The sequence below is a fragment of the Cervus elaphus genome, chromosome X (assembly GCF_910594005.1).
Source record: "Cervus elaphus chromosome X, mCerEla1.1, whole genome shotgun sequence".
Classification (NCBI taxonomy): Eukaryota; Metazoa; Chordata; class Mammalia; order Artiodactyla; family Cervidae; genus Cervus; species Cervus elaphus.
The window spans coordinates 137,130,712-137,155,504 of NC_057848.1; the positions used below are offsets into that span (position 1 = coordinate 137,130,712).

Here is a 24,793-nt window from a genome sequence, read left to right on the forward strand (position 1 = left end):
AGGAGTCTCACAGAACAGCATCAGAGACAGCAGGCAGAGGAGTAAACCACAGTATAAGTGCAAGAATGGTGCTCTGGCCCACCTCCAAGCTCCTCCTTTATGGGAGGCAGATGGTGATTGCAGCCATGAAATTAAAAGACTTGCTCCTTGGAGGAAAAGCTATGACTAACCTAGACAGCATATTAAAAAGCAGAGACATTACTTTGCCAACAAAGATCTGTCTAGTCAAAGCTGTGGTTTTTCCATTAGTCATGCATGGATGTGAGAGTTGGACTATAAAGAAAGCTGAGCACCAAAGAATTGATGCTTTTGCACTGTGGTGTTGGAGAAGACTCTTGAGAGTCCCTTGGACTGCAAGGAGATCAAACCAGTCAATCATAAAGAAAATCAATTGTGAATATCATTTGAAGGACTGATGCTGAAGCTCCAATACTTTGGCCACCTGATGCTAAGAGCTGACTCATTAGAAATGACTCTGATGCTGGGAAAGATTGAAGGCAGGAAGAGAAGGGGAGGACAGAGGATGAGATAGTTGGATGGCATCACCGACTTGATGGACACAAGTTTGAGCAAGCTCTGGGAGTTGGTGAAGGACAGGAAGCCTGGCATACTGCAGTCCGTGGGGTCACAAAGAGTTGGACACAACTGAGCGACTGAACAACAACAAATCAGTAAGCAAATGGAAACAGAAAACACTACAAAAAAGGGCAAAAATCAAAACCAGTTGCAACATAAAAGAGAAAATGCAAATGGCTAAGAAACCAGGGAAGAAAAGATTTGCCTCACCAGTGTCAACGAAAATAATCAATAAACAATCTATAATAGAATAGAAGAGAGTTTTATCTGAGCCAAACTGAGGACTCTGTGGTAACCCAAGGATGAAAGAGCAGATAAAGCCAAGGAGGGCCTTGGAATGCAGGAATGGAAAAGCCAGATCCTTAGCGTCCTTCTCTCCCCCATGTTGTAACTATTAATGGATTTCAGGTCCTTCTGAGCAGTATAACCTGTCTCCCCTCCTACCCCGTAGGGAGAAGGTATTTGCCTTACTCTTCCCTTCACCAAGTATACATGCCTCATCTAATCAGCAAATGACCCACAAGACCCCTGTCCCACTCCTTGTACCCTGGGTATAAAAGTGGAGTAAGTGCCCGTGTTCAATGTTGGTTCTCCCTTGAGTTGGCCCGCTGTTCTATCAGCATCTCCCATTCTAATAAACTTTATTTCCCTCTCAAAAAAAAAAAAAAAGGTGCTCTGCCCTGGACTACTGGAAGTAGAGAGAAGTGCTCCTCCACGAGGTAGAGCTTAGGGAGGCAGGGAAGAATTACCCCCTGAATGATGCTCATTCCCTGAAAGGCACCAGGCCTCAGGGGAGAAGACTGTAAGCGCATTTCAGGGGCTGACTTTGAACTTCCTGAAAAGTTCTGTCTCACTTGGGAAACTGCACATTGCACAGCATGGTTGAAGCACATTTCAGGTGCCATTGCTTTTCCAGACCGCTGTCATGAATGGGGCACTTGTGTACCAAGCGTTTCAAACACATGCAATTTTGGCAACAACACTGTTGATATGGGTGCCTTTAACAGTTGGGGAAACTGGGGTTGGGGGCTGCAGCTGTGTGATCCAGTCTATGTAGACGACTATACCATTTGGGTGACTATCCTGGACAGTATGTGCTTCTCCCAGGTGTCCTGGATGCCCTGCTACCAGTTGCTCTTCATGACTTGTACCGTTGATTGACCTTCCTCCGAGGAAGAAGAGGCTCTGCTCCTTCAGAGCACTGTTTTCTCCATCCTAACAGGGAAATCATCCCCCGTGGGCAGCCTCTAGCTGCCCAGTACTACTGACGGGTAAAGGATTCTGAAAGCCCAGCTACCATGCCTGGAGGCAGGGCAGACTCAGGTGTCAGTCATGCTCCAGGGCTCCCTTGCAAGATCGGGCTGAGGCTCACCTGGCCTGAGATACCACCTTGCCCCCCATCCTCCTCTCCCCGTCCTGCCTCCCCCACCCTTCACTGTTCTCCCCTGGAAGCACATTCTTACTCCAAATCGGAGTTTGGAGCAGAGAAAGGTTTATTGCAGGACAAAGCAAGGAGAATCAGTGGCTCCAGCCCAAACTCAGCCCACCTCCCAACTGCCTGGAAGGTTTTATCACAGCCTGTTTAAAGGCCAGGTGTGTGTGTGGAGGGGTTGTGGGTCTCAGGGTACAAGATAAGTTCATGCACAGTTCTTTGATTGGTTGATGGTGAGGTAACAGGGTGGTTAACATTATAGGCGCCAGGGGTCTGGGGTCATCAAGTAGTTCATTGCGCCCATTTGGTGGTGGTTTTAGCATTTGAAAAACTCAGGGAGTGTGCATCAGATACTATTATCTGGGTCTTCAGAGAGGAGTTAGCATGGAGGATATGGGAAGAGGTCTGCCTCCCCAAAGGCCCCATGGCATCCTGCTTGGTGACACCATCCATCTTTTCTCAGACTTCTATCTGCTTTATTTCAGTTCACTTTCCCCTATGCTTTCAGTTTCTGGACTCTGAAACTCCGTGACAAAAACTAAGACATGCTGAATCTCTGGTTTTCTCTTTTTCAGAAAAGCGATGTCCTACCCTTGCCATGCCAGTGAATGGAGGGTTTAAGTGCGTCGACGGTGCCTACTTTAACTCCCAGTGTGAGTACTATTGCTCGCCAGGATACACGCTGAAAGGGGAGCAGACAGTCAGGTGTATGGACAACAAGGCCTGGAGTGGCCAACCAGCCACCTGTGTTGGTAAGAAAATATCACCAGTCCTCAGGAGGCACCTACTTTGGGAGGAGCAGGGGGTGTCCATACAGTGGATTTAAAAATTTTATTTATGTATCTATCTCTACCCAGTCTTAGTTGCAGCATGCAGGATCCCTAAATTGCTGCATGCAAACTCTTAGTTGCCACAGGTGGGATCTAGTTCCCCGATCACGGATGGAACCTGGACCCCCTGTATTGGGAGCATGGAGTCTTAGCCACTGGACCACCAGGGAATTCCTCATAAAGTGGATTTTAAAGGAAGCACCTGTGTTCCATGTGCAACACCTAAGGGCCCAGTTTTGCTTTCTGTGGTTCTCGTCATCCCTATTTCTCTGGCTCAGCACAGACCTAGCCTCAGTCTCTTTGCTTGAGTTGACTTCACAGCTCACGGCTTTCCCGTGACTTGTCTCTCTCTTGGATTGCAATCGAGGCAGCTGGAGGCTGGCAGAGAGAGGTATGGGGCAGTCCTGCTATTTTAGTTCCGGGATGTGCCCTGAGCATTGAACAGAGTTGTTGACATTTGGCCGGATGGTCCTGCAGGGAGCAGCTCTGTGCCTTTCAGCCCACAGACGTAGTTCCTTTGTTAGCGACTCTGGGAATCAGCAAATGCTCAGTGGGCTAAACTGGCAGGGTTTTGGCTGTCTTACCTGACTCTGGATTTGTTGGCAGTAGTTCTTAGTTGTGGTTCTGGGGAGCCTTGGCCGCAGCCTCGTTGGAACTCTTTTTTTTTTTTTAATTAATTATTTTTGGCTGCACTGGGTCTTCGTTGCCTCTCTCGGGCTTTGCTCTAGTTGTGGTGAGCAGGGGCTTCTCTTGGTTGACAGTGTGCGGGCTTCTCTTGTTGCAGAGCACAGGCTCCAGGGCACACATATTTTGGTAGTTGCAGTGTGTGGGCTCAGTTGGGGCACACGGGCTTAGTTACTCTGTGGCATGTGGAGTCTTCCTGGATCAGGGCTCGAACCCATGTCCCCTGCATTGGCCGGCAGAGTCCTATCCACTGTGCCACCAGGGAAGTCCTCGCTGGAACTCTTTCTTTACACATGCAAATTCAGGGCCCCACCCCAGACCTGCTGAATCACAAATTCTGGGCATGGGCCCAGCACTTGGCACTTTAAGGAGCCTTCCAGGGCGTTCAGAAGAGCTTAAAGAGAGAGCCACTGATCTAAGCCACTCCAGTTTGGGGATCACCTGGGAACCTTGGTAAAAATGTAGCTTCTGCTTCAGGAGATCTGGGGCAGATTCTGGGGTTCTGCTAGACCTCGCTCTAGACAAGGTTTCTGAATCTTGGAATAATGGACATCTGGTGTCAGATAATTATTTGTCATGGGGTCCTGTCCTTTGCACTCTAGAATGCTTAGAGCCTTGGCTTTTACCCGCTAAATGCCAATGACATCTTTCCCCAGCTCCCACATGCGACAACCAAAAATGTCTTCAGACATTGTCCAATGTCCTCTGGAGGGAGGAGGAGAGGGAGGAGAAAAATCACCCTTCCTTTGAGAATCACCCATCTCTGAGCAGTGGATACCCACCCTGGCTACTTACTAGAATCACCTGAGTATCTTTTAGAACCTAGCCATGCCTTGATCCTGGGTCTTCCCCAGTAGCTCAGCAGTAAAGAATCCACCTGCATTGAAGGAGACCTGAGTTCAGTTCCTGGGTTGGGAAGATCCCCTGGAGAAGGACATGGCAACCCACTCCAGTATTCTTGCCTGGGAAATCCCATGGACAGAGGAGCCAGGCGGGTTGCAGTCCATGGGGTTGCAAAAGTGTGGGACATGACTTAGTGACTGAACAACAACACACCCTGGTTTTACCCTAGAGATTCTGACTCAGTTAGCCTGATGTGGGATAGCTGAAGGAGGTGAGTGGCATTATAAAAACTTCCCAGGTGGTTTTCATGCACAGCCAGACTCAGGACCATCATCTGAGAGCAGTGGATCTCAGAGAGTGTGGACTCCTGACCAGAAGCATTAGAAATGCACATTTCCAGGCCTGCAGGATTGTCGATGCTGGGGTGAGGCTTAGCAATCTGCATTTTCACAGGCCCTCCAGGACATTCTGATGCTCTAAAGGTTGAGAACCTGCCTTGGAAGATCAAATTTGGGAAGAACTTTCATACCTTTTGGAGAAGGAAATGGCAACCCACTCCAGTATTCTTGCCTGGAGAATCCTATGAACAGAGGAGCCTGGCGGGCTACAGTCTATAGGGTCGCAAAGAGTCAGACACAATTGAGCAACACAATACTTAGTACCTTTTAACGCAAAATAATGCCCAGCAGTTTGAGCACCAGCTGGAAGCTTGTTAGAAATATAGACTCTTAGGACCTATCCCAGACCCGACAGATCAAAATCCACATTGTAAGAAGATCCCCAGGGGATTCCTATGTCCTTTTAAAGTTGAGGCAGACTGCTCTGGGACAGTGGTTTTTAACTCTGGCTGCAGTTTAAATCTGAGTATCAGGGGCCCTGGCATTTTTCCAAAACTAATCCAGGTAATTGAAAACTACTATCCCAGGAGACTGTTGACTCATAACATGTTAGAGCTGCCAGGACCCAGCCTAATAGAACATTCTAGTCCAATCCCCCTTCTGCAGATAAGGCCTTGACTTTGTTGATGTTGCATAGAGCCAAGCCTATGTCTCCAGGCTTTTAGGCTCAAAGTCCCTGAATTCAGAGACAGCTCTGGCACAGAGGTGGCAAGGCAGCTGACCGCAGGAGCCTGGCTCCTATGCTGCTTGGGTCTGCCCATCCTGCAAAGAACCATTCAGCTCAGTCTGCGCCTGCCCATTCCCCCAAGGACTCCTTCCTGACAGCTCAGCGTCTGGGCAGACAATTCAGGGATGTGACTGAAACTGGATGCTGCGCTCTGGGGGCAGTTGTACAACAGCTTCTCTGGCCTTGGTCCTATGGGTGTCTTCATGACAGTACCACTGTCCACTGTCTCCCTTGGCAGCATCGGTCATCCTTATTCTTCAGTTATAGCCAGGGGACTGACCCAAGATGTGAGCCTTCTACATCACAGCCCGGACCTTATCTTACATCCATCTTAACAAGAGCACCAGGTCCAAGTAATTTCTCAGATAACTGACTCAGATTTATTCCTGGCTTCTCTCTTTCTATGATTTAGATGGGAGTTTGAATTTATCAGTAACTGGGAAGACAGAAACCATTCTAGGTGTTTCCAACAGAGGAGACGTTAATACAGGGTAGTGGTTACAAACACATAGGAAGGGCTGGAGGGACAAAAGAGGAAAAAGACTGTTGCCAGACATGGTGTGCGTGTGCACTCAGTCGTGTCTGACTCTTTGTGACTCCATGGACTGTAGCCTGCCAGGCTCCTCTGTCCATGGGATTTCCCAGGCAAGAATACTGGAGTGGGTAGATTCTCCAGGCAACCTTTCTGACCCAGGGAAGCGTCTCCTGAATTGGCAGGCAGATTCTTTAGCACTGCGCCACCTAGAGATTAGTTAGAGCAGAAATGCATCCCAACCAAGGGCTGGGGGGAGCAAAAGTGGCCTAGTGGTGTTACCCAAAGTCCATAAACTCACCCTGAGGCTGACATGTCTGCAGCTGACACCATCATGGATGAGAATGAAGTCAGGAGCCCAGGAAACCTTCAGGAAAGCCCCTATCAGAAGCCTAATGGCTTCCCTCTTCATCCTGCCCTCTGTTCTCATGGGAGTGCCTCCCATTGGCAAACCTAGCTGGCACCCAGCTGGCAGAAGGAGTCCAAGACATGTCAATTTGAGAATTTCAGTACAGGCAGTAAAGATTTCAGTGCAGGTGATGATTTAAAAAAAAAACTGAGTGCCAACAGAATCTGTGCCACAGAAGCCTTTTTCTTTCTTTTATTTATTATTATTTTTTGGCGGTACTGTGTCTTTGTTGCTGCACGTGGACTTTCTCTAGTTGCGCTGAGTGGAGGGCTACTCTCTAGTTGTGATGTCCAGGCTTCTCATTGTGGTCGCTTCTCTTATTGTGGAACATGGGCTCTAGGCACACAGGCTCTAGACACATGGGCACACGTGGTTGTGTCACACAGGTTTAGTTGCCCCGAGGCATGTGGAATCTTCCTGGACCAGGGATTGAACCCATCTCCCCTGTACTGGCAGAAGGATTCCCAACCACTGGACCACCAGGAAGTCCTCAGCAGCCTTGCTCTGAGGTCTTAGACATCTCCCTGTAAATCGCTGTCGTTCTCAGTGAGGAGGAGCCTGCAAAGCGGCCCTGCTCAGCCCGTGCATGTAGGATAGTGCTCAGGCTGTGAGCTCCAGGCACACTCTTCTAGAAGGACATGACCTAGGCCAGATGTTGAGGTCAGAAGAGCCCCTCCCAGATGTTGCTTTCACTCGCTGCCTGGTGACCTGGAGTGTGCAAGCTAGCTCTTCAGAACACTCCACTCCACCGCCCCCCCACCCCCCACCCCCGGCTTTGAATGTCTGTTCCCTCACATTGGAAGGGGCAGAGGTGATGGGAGGGGAGGAGATACTCGAAAATCTCCCTGCTGAGCCAGCACTGGCAGAATCCTCCAGGGATCACAGTGTTCAGATGTCCAGATTGTGCGTAACAATGGAAAGAAAGTGCTGATTGTTCTCAAAAAGCAACAAGCGTGTCTTAAGCCGAACCAGATGGGCCTGGAACCTTCCCAGAGGGAGACAGAAAAAACTAAGAAATGAACCCCAATTCCAGGGGATTGATCTTGGAGTGGGACAGAGCAAGGTACAGACATCTTTGGGGGTAGGGGAATTGGTGCATGCAGTGGGAGGGGTGAAAAGGAGATCAGTGATCAATGAGCTCCCAGGAAAAAAAAAAAGGAAATAAGACACAGCAAGCAGGCAAATCTTTCTTTGATTCTGTGACAGAGAAGCTGGAGTTTGTCCCCTGTGAATTTTACTCCAGGGATGTCATGGACTCTTTGGCTTTCAGTGTATTATTAAATGAATTTATTGACTTGGTATGTTGGCAGGGCTTGGGGGTCTGTGAGCACAGCTTGGAGCCTCAGCCTAGTTTAGGAGCTGACACCTGGTGGCCAAGGAATTCTCAGATTTCTACACTGCCTTGAGCAATGCCTCTAGGTCCAGCTGTGCTGAGTGCTAAGGAAATCCTCTCAGTTCTCCTTCAGATCTGGAGGGAGGAGAGAACCCTGGGCTGGCTTTTGATGCTGAGGTGGTCAGTTCTGTGGTCTGGCTAATTTGAAAGGACCACAAGTCAAAATTCATTCTCTTAGGCAGCCTACACTCTGGCAGTAGACTCAATGTCCATGGTTATTTCAAAAACAGATATAGATAGAAATAAGTCAATGTAGGAGGAAGAAAAACATACTGCAAATTGCAGGAGGGTAAAATATTTAGAGAGCCACAACTTCCATTGATATATATATATAAAAAACCAAACCCATAGACTGTAACAACTATTGTTTTGGGGTATATTTTTTTCTTTCTTTCCATTTTTAGTCCTTTCTGGTTACATTGGCATGTAGATATAACAATGGACAGTTATAATTACAGGTCCTCTCCTTTGGACCAACACTTTTCCCTAGGCCAACAGGAAGAGAAAAAAAATTCAAGTAAATTTAAAACCCATGGACAATGAAAACCGAGCAAGTATCTTCAGATACACAGTGAGCCCCATTGAGATGTTTTAACAAAAGACCATGTACAAACCATCTTGCTTCCTGAAATTACTCTCTGCTTATTTTATATTTCCTGTGGAATAGAATAGTTGGAGAGTTAACACAAACGGAAGTCTGGAATAAAAAAAAAAATCTCTGCAGTTTTAGATACGCAAATTGATGGACTACTTTTCCGGCTTCCCAATTATCTGACAGCTCGGTTGACCCAGTGACCCACAAGGAAGTTTGCTGGGCAGAATGGTATTATTTCTAGAGATTCAGCTGAGGATACAAATGTCGTGGGGCTGAGAATAAATGTATCAGGGCATTGCTGTAAATGCTCTGAAATCATACAAAATTTTTCCCAGGTTGACAAATACACATTGTTTTATAAACTTTCAGGAAGCTAGTTTCAGCTTTGCAACAAGTTGCTTGATTGAGATACTACTCCACTTTTTTTTTTTTTGCCCCACTGCATGGCATGTAGAACTTGCCCAACCAGGGCACGCAGAATCTAGCTCTCTGATCAGGATCGAACCCGCGTCCCCTGCATTGGAAACTTGAGGTCTCCAGTGGTTACACTACCACCTTGGAAGTCCGAGATACTGCTCCACTTTTTAAACTGGCAAGATTTTTAGCACAAACTAAACAGGTAAACTGTTATTGCACCACTGTAGTATATCCCCAATGAATTTTTAGTTTGGCATCTTTCTGATGAAGATAGTGACTTCCAATTGTGGAATTCTTTGCTTCTCAACTCTTTGGTCCATTGGGAAAGTTTCCTTATATCTCATATGGTGCCAAAGAAGTGGAAACTCGGTTCAGGGACATGCACATGGATTACAGTCTAGCTGGGGGAAGCAAGCAATGAGGGAAGTTTTCAGTGGCCAGGTTTGTTCTGCCTTGGTTAGTCACTCTCTCTCTGTGCCAGGAAATGACCACTTCTTCCCTCCATCAACAACCTCCAACTATTTTATGTTTGTGTCAGTAATCTATTGCTGCACAACCAATCACACAGAACTTAGTGGCTTCAGTCAACCATGTTATGGCTCATGGTTGTTTGGGTTGGCAATTTGGGCAGGGCTTGGTGGAGACAGCTCACCTTTGTTGCACATAGTCATGGCCAATGTCTGGGGCTGGAGGATCCAAGATGGCTTCACTCCCGTGTGCAGCATCTCATTCAGAGGTCGCTGTACTGGCTAACATTTGATTCCCTTTTTTCTTTCTCCCTTCATTTCTCATCTTCTCCACTTGGCCTCTCAAGTCAGATAATTGGGCTTCTTTAGATGGCAGCTGGCTTCTGAGCTGGTAAACACAGAAGGTGCCAGACTCTTTAAGGGCCTACGCCTGGGACTGGCATAGAATCACTTCCCTTGCATTCTGTCGGTCAAAGCAAGTTACAAGCCAGGCACAGATTCAGATGGAGGGGAGGCAGACTCTACCTCTTGGTAGAAGGTTGCTATTGTTCAGTTGCTCATTTGTGTCCAACTCTTTGCAACCCCATGGACTGCAGCCTGCCAGGCCTCCTTGTCCCCCACCATCTCCTGGAGTTTGCCCAAGTTCATGTCTATTGCATCAGTGATGCCATCCAACCATCTCATCCTCTGTTGCCCCTTCTGCTTCTGCCTTCAGTCTTTCCCAGCATCAGGGTCTTTTCCAATGAATCAGCTGTTCACATCAGGTAGCCAAACTATTGGAGCTTCAGCATCAGTCCTTCCAATGAATATTCAGGATTGATTTCCTTTAGGATTGACTGGTTTGATCTCCTTGCAGTCCAAGGGACTCTCAAGTCTTCTCCAACACCACAGTTTGAAAGCATCAATTCTTCGGCCCTCAGCCTTCTTTATGATCCAGCTCTCACATCCGTATATGACTACTGGAAAAACCATAACTTTGACTAGATGAAACTTTGTTGGCAAAGTGATGTCTCTGCTTTTTAATATGCTGTCTAGGTTGGTCATAGCTTTTCTTCCAAGGAGCATGCATCTTTTAATTTTGAGGCCGCAGTCACCATCTGCAGTGATTTTGGAGCCCAAGAAAATTAAGTCTGTTTCTGTTTCCATTTTTTCCCCCAGCTATTTGCCATGAAGTGATGAGACCAGATGCCATGATCTTAGTTTTTTGAATGTTGAGTTTTAAGTCAGCTATTTTACTCTCCTCTTTCACCTTCATCAAGAGGCTCTTTAGTTCCTCTTCACTTTCTGCCATAAGGGTGGTGTCATCTGCATATCTGAGGTTATTGATATTTCTCCCTGCAATCTTTTTTTGTTTTTTTTTTTTCTCCCTGCAATCTTGATGCCAGCTTGTGCTTTATCCAACCCGGCATTTCACATGAAGTACTTTGCATATAAGTTAAATAAGCAGGGTGACAATATACAGCCTTGATGTACCCCTTTCCCAATTTGGAATCAGTCCATTGTTCAATGTCCAGTTCTTCTACCTCTTGCTTCTGACTGTTGCTTCTTGATCTGCATACAGGTTTATCAGGAGGCAGTTAAGGTGGTCTGGTATTTCGTATCTTTAAGAACTTTCCCCAGTTTGCTGTGATTCACACAGTCAAAGGGTTTTCTGTAGTCAATGAAACATAAGTAGATGTTTTTATGGAATTCCCTTGCTTTTTCTATGATCCAACAGATGTTGGCAATTTGATCTCTGGTTCCTCTGCCTTTTCTAAATCCAGCTTACATCTGAAAGTTCTCGGTTCATGTACTGTTGAAGCCTGGCTTGAAGTATTTTGAGCATTACCTTGCCTAGCATGTGAAATGAGCATGATTGTGCAGTATTTTGAATATTTGTTGGCATTGCTCATCTTTGGAATTGGAATGAAAACTGACAATTTTTAGTCCTGTGGCCACTGCTGAGTTTTCCAAATTTGCTGACATATTGAGTTCAGCACTTTCACAGCATCATGTTTTAGGATTTTAAATAGCTCAGCTGGAATTCTGTCACCTCTAGTAACTTTGTTCCTAGTAATGCTTCCAAAGACCACTTGACTTCACACTCCAGGATGTCTGGCTCTAGGCGAGTGATCACATCATCATGGATATCTGGGTCAGTAAGACCTTTTTTGTATAGTTCTTCTGTGTATTCTTACCACCTCTTCTTAATCTTTTCTGCTTCTGATAGGTCCTTGCCATTTCTGTCCTTTATTGTGCCCATCTTAGCATAAAATGTTCCCTTTATTTTCTTGAAGGGACTCTAATCTTTCCCATTTTATTGTTGGTAGGAGGAACCGCATGTATGTAAGGGGATTATGGGTAGCCACCTTCCCAGGAAATTCACTAGAGTATTCCTTGTTAGAAATCAGAGCTTAGAAATCATTAGTGAAATACATCTTGGAAGATGTCATACCAAATTTGAAAAAAACAGGTGTGGTTGCTTATATCCTATTTCCAGGTATATTAATAAGGCCAAAATCATACTTTAAACAAGTTAGAACTTCCATTCTCATATAAATGTCCAGGCAGTGTCCCAGACCCAACCTCCTCCTCATTTTTTCTTCCACTCTCAACTTGCAGCTTTCATCTGCAATCAAAGATGGCTGTTCACAGCTCACCACTTCATACACATTCAAACCAGGGTGGAGGAAAAAGAAAGAGGAGAGTACCTCCCGCCCCAAACACATACATACCTTTTTAAAGCACAACCCAGAAGTTGCACATGTCACTTTTTCTCACAGCTCACTGGTGGAACCCATCCCATGGCCATAGATAACTTGAAACAAGGCTTGGAATCGAATCTTTTTTCTGGAGGGTCACAGGCCCAGGAAAACTTCTTTTCTTCTGAAGAAATGGACATACATGGGCTTTTCTCCACTTGCAGAGAATGGGAGATACTCTCTACTTGTGATGCGCGGGCTTCTCATCCTGGTAGCTTCTCTTGTTGTAGAGCACAGGCTCTAGGGTGAATGGGCTTCAGTAGTTGCGGCTCCTGGGCTCTGGAGCACAGGCTCCAGAGTTGTGGCACATGGGTTTACTTGCTCCACGGCATGGGGAATCTTCCTGGACCAGTGATCAAACATGTGTCTTCTGCGTTGGCAGGCAAATTCTTAACCATTGGACCACCAGGGAAGCCCTCACCCTCTTTTTTATTCCCACCATCTATCTCGTTAGACATAGTAAATATTCCCAAGTATGTAGTATAGCTTCACAGATAAACAGTGGTTGACACAGTGCGACATGTTTGTTTCTGGTATTTTATATGCAGAGAAGAAACTAGAGCACAGAGGCAGGGGACAGTTTGTCAGATGTCTCCAGTGAGTGGGGCAGAGGCCAGGATGTTCGTGAGAGTTGCCGGGTTGCCACACCGTAACTGGCCCTGTGGGTGCTCTGACTCAACAAGGAATTGTGATCAGGTTTCTATAGTAACTTTGTTTATTTCATTCATGGAAATTTATAATAATGTAGAAATAGCAGTGATGGCCACGGCTGTGTAATAATAGGCTTCAGGTTCTGGAGCATCTGCTGGAGGGCAGGCCAGCTAGTCTCATCAGCTGAAAAAAAGGGCCTGATGCTTGAGAATCTGACAGGGGTCCGCTCTGCTGCTGCTTTTCCAGGGTTTATGGGGAAGTTGGATGTGATGACCAGGAAAGAATGTGTATGCAGAGGATGGAGGGAAATAACTAGCTCAGCAGTAGGCAGACATACAGAAGTCTTCGACTGATTAAAATTTAAAAATATGTGATCATGTCTTAAAATCCTAGACCGCAAAGTTCCCAAAGAGAGGAAAGGCTTCCCAGACTATAAATGGGGATGATTACAACAAGATTTAGTCTAGTGGTTGGTGACGAGAATTCAGTGAAATAATGTAGGGAGGGTCAGTAAATAAATATTAGTTATTATCGTTAGTGCTTTATTTCCTCTTGGTTCTTGTTTGGAAGAACACCGCTTCCGAAAAAGTAGGCCAAATTCGACTGATCATTGTTAGCTGTCAGAAGCTGGCTTTGGGAAGCTCTGAGACTATTCACCCAGATAACCTAATTTGGAGCTGTGTTTGCTCAGTGTCAATATGTCTAGTTTATAGGGAAAACAATCCAGCATATCATCCAGATGTTTAGTTTACATGACACAAAGGGTAAGAATATCTTTTCACTCTGACAGTGTTGCTCCAAGAAAATATGGTAACACTAAGTAATTTTATATTGAAATCTATTTCCCTTCCTCCTCCCCTCCCTTATGGCTTTAATTTTTTTTCTATATTCAGTATTGTTGTTCAGTCGCTCTGTCATGCCTGACTCTTTTGCAACCCCATGGGCTGTAGCCCACCAGGCTCCTCTGTCCTTGGGATTTCCCAGGCAAGAATACCAGAGTGGGTTGCCGTTTCCTTCTCCAGGGGATCTTCCCTACCCAGGGATCAAATCTGTGTCTCCTGCATTGGCAGGCAGGTTCTTTACCCCTGGGCCACAGTACAGCATTTTTAATTGAGATATAATTCATTTTCACGCCCCCCTCTTTTAAAAAATATTTTTGCCCATGCCATGCAGCATGTGGGATCCTAGTCCCCTGATCAGGGATTGAACCTGCACCCCATGCAGTGGAAGCACAGAGTCCTAACCATGGACCGCCAGAGGAGTCCCTTGGCTTCAATTTTTAAAAAAATAAATATGCTTTCTATTATGAGCTTGCTGACTATATTTGACCAGCAGGGGGCAGGTATTATATACATATCTTTCTGATTCTCCCAAAGCTGAAAAATGTTCATCTGAACTATAAAAGTATGTCTTCTATTACCTATCATAGTAAAAACAAAAAAGGACTGTTTTTAACATCTTAGCAACTGAAAATAGGCACCTCTAACTCATTTAAAGCAGGTTTCATCTCACCATCTCGTTGATAAACTATAAGTTCTAAGAAACATATTTTTTTCACAGTTACTATCCCTGAAATTAGCATGCATCTCACAATTGGTGACTTAGATTTAATAAAATATAGTTATTCACTTTAGGATTAGCATATTATGGCTGTAAATTCACACTCCACTGAGGCATGGCATTGAATGAAAATGAATTTGGATCGCTGAAGACACTACTGTTTAACAAATTATTCGTGATTTCTTTCCCTAAATAAAATGACTGTTATTGGACAAGACACAAGAGAAAGTGTATGAAGACTTGACTTGGTGCATTTAGTCTCTCAGAAATGTTTGTGATTCAGAATCAAAGGACATTTCATTTTCATTCAGGCTATAGTAGTATTTAAACAATTACCATATGTATGCGTTAGTATACTGTATTGGTCTTTATCTTTCTGGCTTACTTCACTCTGTATAATGGGCTCCAGTTTCATCCATATCATTAGAACTGATTCAAATGAATTCTTTTTAATGGCTGAGTAATATTCCATGGTGTATATGTACCATAGCTTCCTTATCCATTCGTCTGCTGATGGGCATCTAGGTTGCTTCCATGTCCTGGCTATTATAAACAGTGCTGCGATGAACATTGGGGTGCACGTGTCTCTTTCAGATCTGGTTTCCTCGGTGTGTATGCCCAGAAGTGGGATTGCTGGGTCATATGGCGAGGGTGGGATGTTCTGAGAGAACAGCATTGAAACAAGTATACTATCAAGGGTGAAACAGATCACCAGCCCAGGTTGGATGCCTGAGACAAGTGCTCAGGGCTGGTGCACTGGGAAGACCCAGAGGGATGGGATAGGGAGGGAGGCGGGAGGGGTGATCGGGATGGGGAACACATGTAAATCCATGGCTGATTCATGTCAATGTATGGCCAAAACCACTACAATATTGTAAAGTAATTAGCCTCCAACTAATAAAAATAAATGGAAAAAAAATAATAAACAATTACCAGTTGACATGTAAAATAATGCAAATCAAAATGTTAATTTACTCTGCCCTCTTAAAAAATACATTCTCTGCCTGTTGAAAATCATCAAGTAGAGCTTGCAAAAGTTTGAATTCCCCCTTCTTGTGATTTCACGTTGTGTGTGCCTGTGTTAGTCGCTCAGTCATGTCTGACTCTCTGCGACCTCTTGGACTGCAGCTCACCAGGCTCCTCTATCCATGGAATTCTCCAGGCAAGAATACTGGAGTAGGTTGCCATTCCCTTCTCCAGGGGATCTTCCCAACCCAGGGACTGAACCTGGGTCTACTGCATTGCAGGAAGATTCTTTACCCTCTGAGTCACCAAGGAAGTCTGTTTTAAGGATAAGTGCTCTAATTTGGGTTATAATTCATATTCTCATTATTTCCATGCCTGACCTTAAATAGATCACTTATGCTGTCTGAGGCTCAGTTTCCTAATCTGTAAAATGAGAGCATTGGGTAACTCCTGTAAGCCTCCATAGCATTTACTTTTATGTAGTCTAGAGCAGTGTTAATTTTCTACCTCGTGTCATATTTTACATATGGTGACATAATCCCCTCAACAGACTGTCAACTCTGAGAATAACATGATTCTCTTGCCTTTGCATGCCCAAGCCCAGCAGCTGAAATGATGCCTTGGGGAAGGCTGGTCCTCATTAAAGATTTGTTGCCTTGAATTGAATCAAACTAGATGATACCTAAGGCACTTTTCTCTAGTATCTGATGATACTGTCTTTAAAGCAGGAAGGACTCACTATGGCTGAATGATTTCTAGTTGGGTAACTGCTATGTTGCCAAGTCAACAGGCAGAGTTTGGAAGCGTGGGGAAGAAGTTGCTGTAGCTGATAAATTACCCTACAAGACACTAGCAAGGCCAGTTGATTGCTGGTTTAGCCATACACAGGTAAGTACTCACACAGTCTTTAAAACTCAGCAGGCATATCACTGGAAACTCTGCTTAGTGTGATGTGGCAGCCTGGGTCAGAGGGGAGAATGGGGTAGAATGGATACATATATATGTGTACACACACACACATATGTATATATATATATATATACAGCTGAGTCACTCTGCTGTGCGCCTGTAACTATCACAATCATTGTTAATCGGCTATACCCCAATACGGGCTTCCCTGGTGGCTGAGTGGTAAAGAACCCACCTGTGATGCAGAAGACGCAGGAGGCCTCGGGTTTGATCCCTGGGTTGGTAAGAGCCCCTGGAGGAGGGCATGGCAACCCACTCCAGTATTCTTTTTTTTTTTTTTCATTTATTTTTATTAGTTGGAGGCTAATTACTTCACAACATTGCAGTGGGTTTTGTCATACATTGACATGAATCAGCCATGGAGTTACATGTATTCCCCATCCTGATCCCCCCTCCCACCTCCCTCTCCACCCGATTATTTTGTCTGGAGACTCCCATAGACAAAGGATCCTGATGAGCTACAGTCCATAGGGTCGCAAGCAGTCGGACATGACTGAAGTGACTGAAGACGCATGCATATCCCAATACAAAATAAAAAGTTGAACTCGGCAGACAAGAAGGGGCAAGATGAAGGGAAAGAAGATAAATACAGAAGGGGTGAAGAAACCCTTCAAAAATAGGGAGCACCTCGAGCTTTGGGCACCCACAAAGATGGTTCAGTGGTAAAGAACCTGCCTGCCAATGCAGGAGATACAAGAGACAAGGGGCCAATCCCTGGGTCAGGAAGATCCCCTGGAGAAGGAAATGGCAACCCGTTTTAGTATTCTTCCTCTGGGAAATCTCATGGACAGAGGAGCCTGGTGAGCTATAGTCCATGGGGTCACAAAGAGTCAGACACAACTCAGCACAGAGCTTTGGGCATGTCCAGTGGTGGGTTGGGTGTCAAACCCCAGGTTGATATTTCCTGATGATGGTGAGCATATTCTGATTATATTTTCAGATCTTGAACCTCCTAGAATCAAGTGTCCAAGTGTGAAGGAACGCGTTGCAGAACCCAACAAGCTGACAGCCCGAGTGTCCTGGGAGACGCCCGAGGGAAGAGACACAGCAGATGGCATTCTCACTGAGTAAGTGCAACTTCGCAGCTGGAATGAGGTTGCCTGTTTATGTGAGAAGTTCACTACCAAGAATAAGGAAGTGTGTATCTTCTGGTCAGTGTATGCTTTTGGACTCAGTACAGCACTCTTTACGCCACACCTCATTCATTTCTTTATTTTTCTTCACTGTCTGGCATACTACATTCTTCACTTATGTATCTGTTTATTGCCTGTCTCAACTACAATATGTTTGCAGCCATATCGTTAGTGCCCAGAACCATGCCTAGCACATAGTTGCTACTTAGTAACTATTTGTTGAAGGAAAGAAAGGAAGTCAGAAGGAGTGGTGGGGAGAAGGGAGGAAAAGGGACAGAAGGAGGAAGAGGAAGCCAAGTGGTTAATTCAGGGAAAGACTCACTGCCATTGTCTGCTAGACCCTCTACCCAGGCCTTCCTAAGCCACCGCCTCCCTGGGAACCTATGTCTCCCAGGTGGAGCTCAGCGTCGCCCCCTTGTGCTCGGGGAGTATGTTTTAGAGCAGAACTCCAAAATCTCTTGTGTTTTGGCACCTGTTTCTTTCACAACTTTTGATTTTTAATTTTTTAATATATGACCATTAAACACTTAAACCACTTGTAAATAAAAGAGAAGGGGTCCTTCTGCCTTCTTCCCCACCCCAACCCCCTTCTCCAGGACCAACTGCACAAAGAGTTTGAAATACATCCCCAAAATCTTTAAAAAATGGGTGGTTCCCTTCAGTGAAGTTCAGCCACATGTTGTTCTAATCTAGCAGCTGCGCCTGTGCCCCTGTGGCTATGGATAGGCCCTCATGTTCCCTGGAGGCCACTTCTTCAGATATGAAGTAGCATGTTCACATCCATGCCTAGAGTACATGGTCCTATTAGACATCCCCACCGAGTTTCCATCTGTGGACAAAGAACACCTCTGACTTACCCCTGGTGAGCCATACAGCAGGGCAAGGCTTTCTAGAATTCTGTCAACCCAGGCTGGGAAAGAGAATATGTTTCTAAGCCATTATTAGCCATAAAAGAACATTTTCTTCTAGGAAGAGGCTCCGTCTTTCACCCCTAGGACATTTTGTTCTGACAGCCTGATAATTTTTCCCACCATCTAGCTTAGATCATATTTGTTATGTTTCCCCTTGTAATTCCTCAAAGATAAAGTGTGAGTATTAAGAAATTATTTATTTGCTGTCAGATACATATGTCACCCCTTAAGGAGAAACTTTAGGCAATGGGGATTAAAAATATAAGTCACAGTTGATATAACCATGTCATGCGTCATGTGTGTGTGCTCAGTCATGTCCAACTCTTTGTGACCCCATGGACTTTAGCCTGCCAGGCTCCTCTGGCCATGGGATTCTCCAGGGAGAATATTGGAGTAGGTTGCCAATTCTTTCTCCAGGGGATCTTCCTGACCCAGGGAGGGATCAAACCCAGGTCTCCTACATTGGCAGGCAGGCGGGTTCTTTACCCCTGAGCCACCTGGGAAGCCCTTGATGTCGTCAGGGATTGGCTGTTACCAATTGTTGAATCTTTTGGGACCCCGCAGGATGCCTGGCTCTGCCCCTAGCCCATAAAAGATTCTTAGATTCTCACAACTGTGATTGCTATTGAAATCTGGTATAATATACACACAATATCAGGTCATCAGATGACTCTAGCTATCTAGCAAGGATATTCACTTTGGCATTTTCATGGTAATCTGTGTGTTACAGTTAGAAATGTGACATTTTGAAAGAGCATCTTAGTAACCCGAACCGTCTGTTCAGAACAGCTATTGGCTTCCTAAATTCTACAGCCCAGAGCCATCAGAGGTGTGGAGCAGAATGAGGAGTTCAGATAAGGCTGTCTTTTCCCCTTTTTCAGCTCTTGCTTGGCCTCCTTGCTTCTCTGGCATTTCTCTTCTTTTCCTCATGTCTTTTGCAAGCTTCTGTTCTGTAGTCCCCTTCTGTAGGGGAAGGTTCTAGTGTTAGGTGCTGAGAAAAGTGCTTCCTGTGAGCGCCCATATTTATGCCCTATGACTGTTATTTGCATGTCACACGTGAAAGAGAGTCTCCAAGAGGTGAGTGGCCACTCATGTTTGAAGTCTGATTCCTCTCAGGTTTATCTGCTTTTAAAGTGTGCTTGCTGATGAGGACCTTAAAGCACTTAAGGCCCAGTGTGATGCGTCTGTAATGCTGGGATGTCTGGCGCTCTCTTAACACCCCTCACTGCATACTTGTAAACAACTGCCTTGTCCACCTATGTGGAAGGTTCTCCTCAATGGTGACAGTGAGAATTTCACATGCACATTGTCAGTCAATATTCTTTTCATTCCTCAGACGTGTCGAGAGAAGGGAAATTATCTATTGAAAAACAATTGACCATATTGTACCTACTGATATTCTTATCAGACAACTGAGAAGAAAGATGTGGGAGTCACCCTTGCTCTGTGACCTTGGGTGGCTTCCTTGATCTTTTGATGGCTCAGTTTCCTCATCTGTGAAATGGATATAATAATGCCTATGTCATAGAGTTGTTGGGAGGATTAAATAAACTACTGTATGTGTGTGTGTGTGTGTGTGTGTATAATGTGTAGAACCATGCCAGACATGTGTAAGGTTTATATATTGGGCTTCCCTGGTAGCTCAGAAGGTAAAGAATCTGCCTGCAATACAGGAAACTGGGTTCGATCCCTGGGTTGGGAAGATCCCCTGGAAGAGGGAATGGCAACCCACGCCAGTATGCTTGCCTGGAGAATCCCCAGAGAGAGAGGAGCCTGGCAGGCTACAGTCCATGGGTTGCGAAGAGTCAGACACGACTGAGTGACTCAGCACACACAGCACAAAGAATAATAATAATGATAATAATACTAACTAATAATAAAGATAATAACAACTTGAGTTATTATTATGATCACCATGAAAATCACAGTGAATTTGCCTTTTGTTCAGGAAAGGTCGTCACCGAGATAGAAAAAGCAAAGAAAGTTCTAGCGCCCCCTGCAGGCTCAAATTGCCAGTGACTGCTGGAACTACCCTCTCAAATGATTTCTCTCAAAGAAAATTCCCTCATCCTCCCAATCAGGCAGCAGTTCAGGTCTCCCTTGGACCAAAGGAAGACTTGGGCTCTCGGTTCTTAGCGTCTTCCATCCTCTGTTCTACATCCCAACATGAAAAACCAGTCTGATCTTCCCAGAAACTGGGGACTTCCCATTTTCTGGTCTCAAACTGCACTTCCAAAACAGAGTAAAGCTCAGGAAATTCTCTTCTGTGAGAATTAAACTAGTAAAACTGGCCTAATGGCAGTCCTTTGGAGTCTCTGTATCTTGAACAGAATGGGTGCTCAACAAACACTCATGATGGTCCTCTTTGATCCTTAGGCCATCATGGCCTGATTGTTGTTAGGGCCTACAGCGATCATCTTTGGTGTTTCTGATTTTTTCCCCCTTTAAGTGTTATTCTAAAAGGCCCACCCCCAGGCTCGCATTTTCCAGAAGGAGACCACAAGATCCAGTACACAGTCTATGACAGAGCCGAGAACAAGGGCACTTGCAAATTTCGAGTTAAAGTAAGAGGTAAGATGACTGCTTCTTGGCTTTTTTTTTTTCCTCTCTTTGTAAGAACAGAGGGAAGCAGAGGCTCAAGCTAGAACCTTCTGTGAGTGCCCATTGTCAGAGGGAGACTTGCCAACTCTGGATTTGCCTCTGATCATGAGGCTAGGGGAAGAGTGCCACCTCACTACCTAAATTTCACAATTCAAATCCGGATGAGGTTGAGTGCTGGCAGATGATTGAAGGAGTCCAAGAGAGCAGTAAGCTTGTCTCACATGAGCCCATCGCTGACTGTCCCAGAACAAGAGTATTTAATAGCTTTTCATGTATATTATCAAGTGTGAAACAGATCGCCAGTCCAGGTTTGATGCATGAGACAAGTGCTCAGGGCTGGTGCACTGGGATGACTCAGAGGGATGGGATGGGGAGGGAGGTGGGAGGGGGGTTCAGGATGGGGAACACATGTAAATTCATGGCTGATTCACATCAATGTATGGCAAAAACCACTACAATATTGTAAAGTAATTAGCCTCCAACTAATACAAATAATTGGGAGAAAAAAATAAAAATAAAAACTAAAAAATAAATCGCTTTTCCACTCCTGGGCTTCAGTGACCAGCCAAAGCCTATTTGAGTCCTTCTATGAAGGAGGCTAGGAGCCCCTTAGGTAGCCCACCAGCTGATCATGTTCTTGGTGTTCCAGAACCTTTGGGAAAAAAAAAGGTTTTTAAGGTTTAGTTTGAGCTTCATGGTTTGGGCAGCTAATAACTAGCCATCTTTGCTCCTTCCTCTTCTGGGTTCAACCTCCTCATCTAGACCACGGGGAGCTGAATCAGTTCATCTCAGTGGTCTTGTTGGTTTGAACAGTGACCCTCCCAAGGCCCACCCACTGGCAGGTAGCCACACCTGCCCCTCGCTACACACCCGCCCAGTGTAGAAGCTGGTGTTCCTGACTCCACTTTGTGGTGGGGGGCGGGGGCACTCAGCACTGAGCACCCTCCGGACTTGTGTCCCACACAGTGAGACGCTGCGGCAAGCTCCATGCCCCGGAGAACGGCTACATGAAGTGCTCCAGTGACGGCGATAATTACGGGGCCGTGTGTGAATTCTCCTGCGTCGGAGGCTACGAGCTCCAGGGGAGCTCTGCCCGAGTATGTCAGTCCAACCTGGCTTGGTCTGGCGCTGAACCCACCTGCACAGGTACGAGGGCAGCTCTCTCTCCAGCCAGCAGCAGACCCTGAAGCCCCTTTGGTTCCGATTGCCAGGACAGGGAGGCTTTTGTTCTATATACTTTGAAAGGTTCAGCGCCAGCCATCTTCATCTGTTGGGTGATAACAGTCCTCCAATAACTGGGCAGCCCAGTCTTGCCCACTCTCCTCCTTTGCCTCTGCTCATCTTCTGATTTCTCTCACATGTCCTCAAGGAGGAAGCTGGAGGTAGGAGCCCAGGGTTCATTATAAATCAGTGGCATTATGAATTAGCAAAGTCTGTACCCTTGGGACCTCCCTGACAGTCCAATGGCTATGACTCTGCGCTCCCAATACAGAGGGCCAGGGTTCGATCCCTGATCAGGGAACTAGATCCCACATGCCACAATGAAGAGTCGCTTGCCACCACTAAAACCTCGTGCAACCCGAACAAAAAACATCTATACCCTTGTTCTTCTCTTCAAAGCCAGTACACTACTGTGTACAGATGATAGAGCCCCTGCTTTACAGCACTAGCTGGAAAGTCCCGCAGATCTTGGGCCTTCGGGATCTTTCCTCCTAACGTCAAATGAGGAAGCAAATACTTTATCTTCTCCTGGAGCTGTTGAAAGGATGAAATGAGGTCATCTATTGAACAGTGGAATTGAGCAAGACTTGGCATATGGTCCCGGGGTTGGAAAGATCCCCTGGAGAAGGGAATAGCAGCCCACTCCAGTATTCTGGCCTGGATAACAGCAACAGTAACGAAACTAAAACTTTCAATACCTGTCAGCTGTTATTACTGAGGAACAAAAATTGGGCTGGGTAGCGATCATAGTGTGACATTTGGACTAGCCAGAAAATTCTGGACATGGCTTCTATTTCTGTACTCCACTTTTTCTCATTTCCTAGTACTTTCTCATCTTTATGCTTTCCCTTTAATCTTAGCCACTAAGAATTAGCTCAGAGAGAGAGACTGAGACACAGATACAGACAGCAACAGCTAAATGCCTGAGGCTCTTAAATTTCATTAAAATACAAAGAACATCCCTCTTTCCTCTCTGTCTCATTTCCTGGGGTAGGAGAGGAATGCCCCCCACCTCCAGTGCGCTGCAAACATATCCACATCGTAATCCCCAGAACCTGTGAATGTATTACCTCTCGTAGCCAAAGGGACTTTGAAGTTGTAAATTAAGGATTTTGAGATGGGGAGAAGCACGTGGATTATCCAGGTGGGCTCAATGGAATCCCAAGCATCCTTAATTAGAGGGAGGTGGAACTGCTCTCAGAGAGGAGTGAGGTTGGAAGCTGCTGCGCTGTTGGCTTTGAAGGTGGAGGAAAGGCTAGGAGCCAAGGAATGCAAGGCGGCCTCTAGATTCTGGAAAAAGGCAAGGAAACAGATGCTCCCCCAGGGCATGTGGGTTGGGGGCGGCAGGGGAGGGGGCACAGCCCTGCCAACAGCCTTGACTTGACCCCAGTGAAACCCGTTCCAAACTTCGCACTGCCAGAATTGTAAGAGAATATGTGTGAAGCCCCTAGGTTTGTGGTGATGAGTTGACCACAAGCCAGAGGAAACTAACATGCGTCCCCATTCCCCAACTGAGTGCTCTTTGGGACCACCTCCCGAATAAACTGAAGACTTCTAGTTGAGTCTTTATCTCAGGGTTTACTTCTTACACATATGTTTCTGTGTCTCATCACAGGCTGTATTGAGCCAGAAGCAGTAGAGGGTTTCTGATCTGCCTGACTGTTTCTGATTACAGCCATGAATGTCAATGTCGGTGTGAGAACAGCAGCTGCACTTTTGGATCAGTTTTATGAGAAAAGGAGACTGTTCATTGTGTCCACCCCCACAGCCCGAAACCTCCTCTACCGGCTGCAGCTGGGGTTGCTACAGGTGAGTCCTGGCAGCAGGGCCGAGGCAGGAGGGAGACCTCTGAACAGGAAGGGCCCGACCATTTCATTCAAAAGCAAAGGCTAGATTCAGTTCTTAATCCATTTCCCGGGAACTTCAGGAACTGGCACTTCAGAACTCCCACCATTCATTTCTGGGTCTGGGCTGTAACCTGATTAGCATTGACACCCCAGAGCTAACCCAATCGTTTTCCAAATAATGAGGTTTGTCTGTCTTCACTAATAAGCCTAACTGACATGCTGTTCAGGTTCAGCCAAAGAACAAATTGTCTTTGCTGAACCCGGCCAGGGTATGCCTGGGAGGGAGGCCATCTATTTGTTGTTTACCCAGAAGGCTGACTCAAGAACTGAGAAGAGTCCAGGGGCCCTCAGGCCCCACATGCCACCTCAGGGAGCTTCCCCAGCTCCCACAGAGCTCCTCAGAGGGGGTGAGCATCTTTCAGAAAAGCAGTTCTCTGAACCGTGGTCCATGGACTAGCTGTGTCAGCCTGGGAGCTTGTTAGGAATGCAAATTCTCAAGCCCCCACCCAAGACACACTGGATCAGAAACTACCTGTTAGCAAGACCTCCAGGTGACTCCTAAGAACTTCAGAGTTGGGGGCGGGGTGGCTTTTCTAGGAAATGTGTCCTTCTGAGCTGTGTAAGTTTTGTAGCTACAAAATGAGGCAACCAGTGTCTTTTGGGAGGGGAAAAAAAGCCAGAAACTGAAAGGATTGGATTAGAACTTGCTTGATTTTTGTCCTGAAGCATGTTGTCAATAAGAGTGGCCAATCTGATTGAAGAGGTGGGATGCTGTGCTGGGTCATAGACATGGTGTTGCATATTTTGGGAGGAATGTTTCACCCAGGTGGTGCTAGTGGTAAAGAATCTGCCTGCCAATGCAGGAGACGCAAGAGATGTGGGTTCAATCC

General features: G+C 45.9%; 1 protein-coding gene across 2 annotated transcripts in view; it reads left to right on the forward strand.

The window, feature by feature from the left end:
* SRPX (sushi repeat containing protein X-linked) overlaps window positions 1–24,793 on the forward strand; it is a 140,625-nt gene that overhangs the window by 63,173 nt on the left and 52,659 nt on the right. For both annotated transcript variants that reach the window (XM_043895561.1, XM_043895562.1), the window contains 5 exons: window positions 2,584–2,760; window positions 17,131–17,257; window positions 20,684–20,805; window positions 21,802–21,981; window positions 23,732–23,865. In XM_043895561.1, coding sequence (XP_043751496.1) covers window positions 2,584–2,760; window positions 17,131–17,257; window positions 20,684–20,805; window positions 21,802–21,981; window positions 23,732–23,865 — 740 coding nt within the window. The remainder of the gene's footprint in view (window positions 1–2,583; window positions 2,761–17,130; window positions 17,258–20,683; window positions 20,806–21,801; window positions 21,982–23,731; window positions 23,866–24,793) is intronic.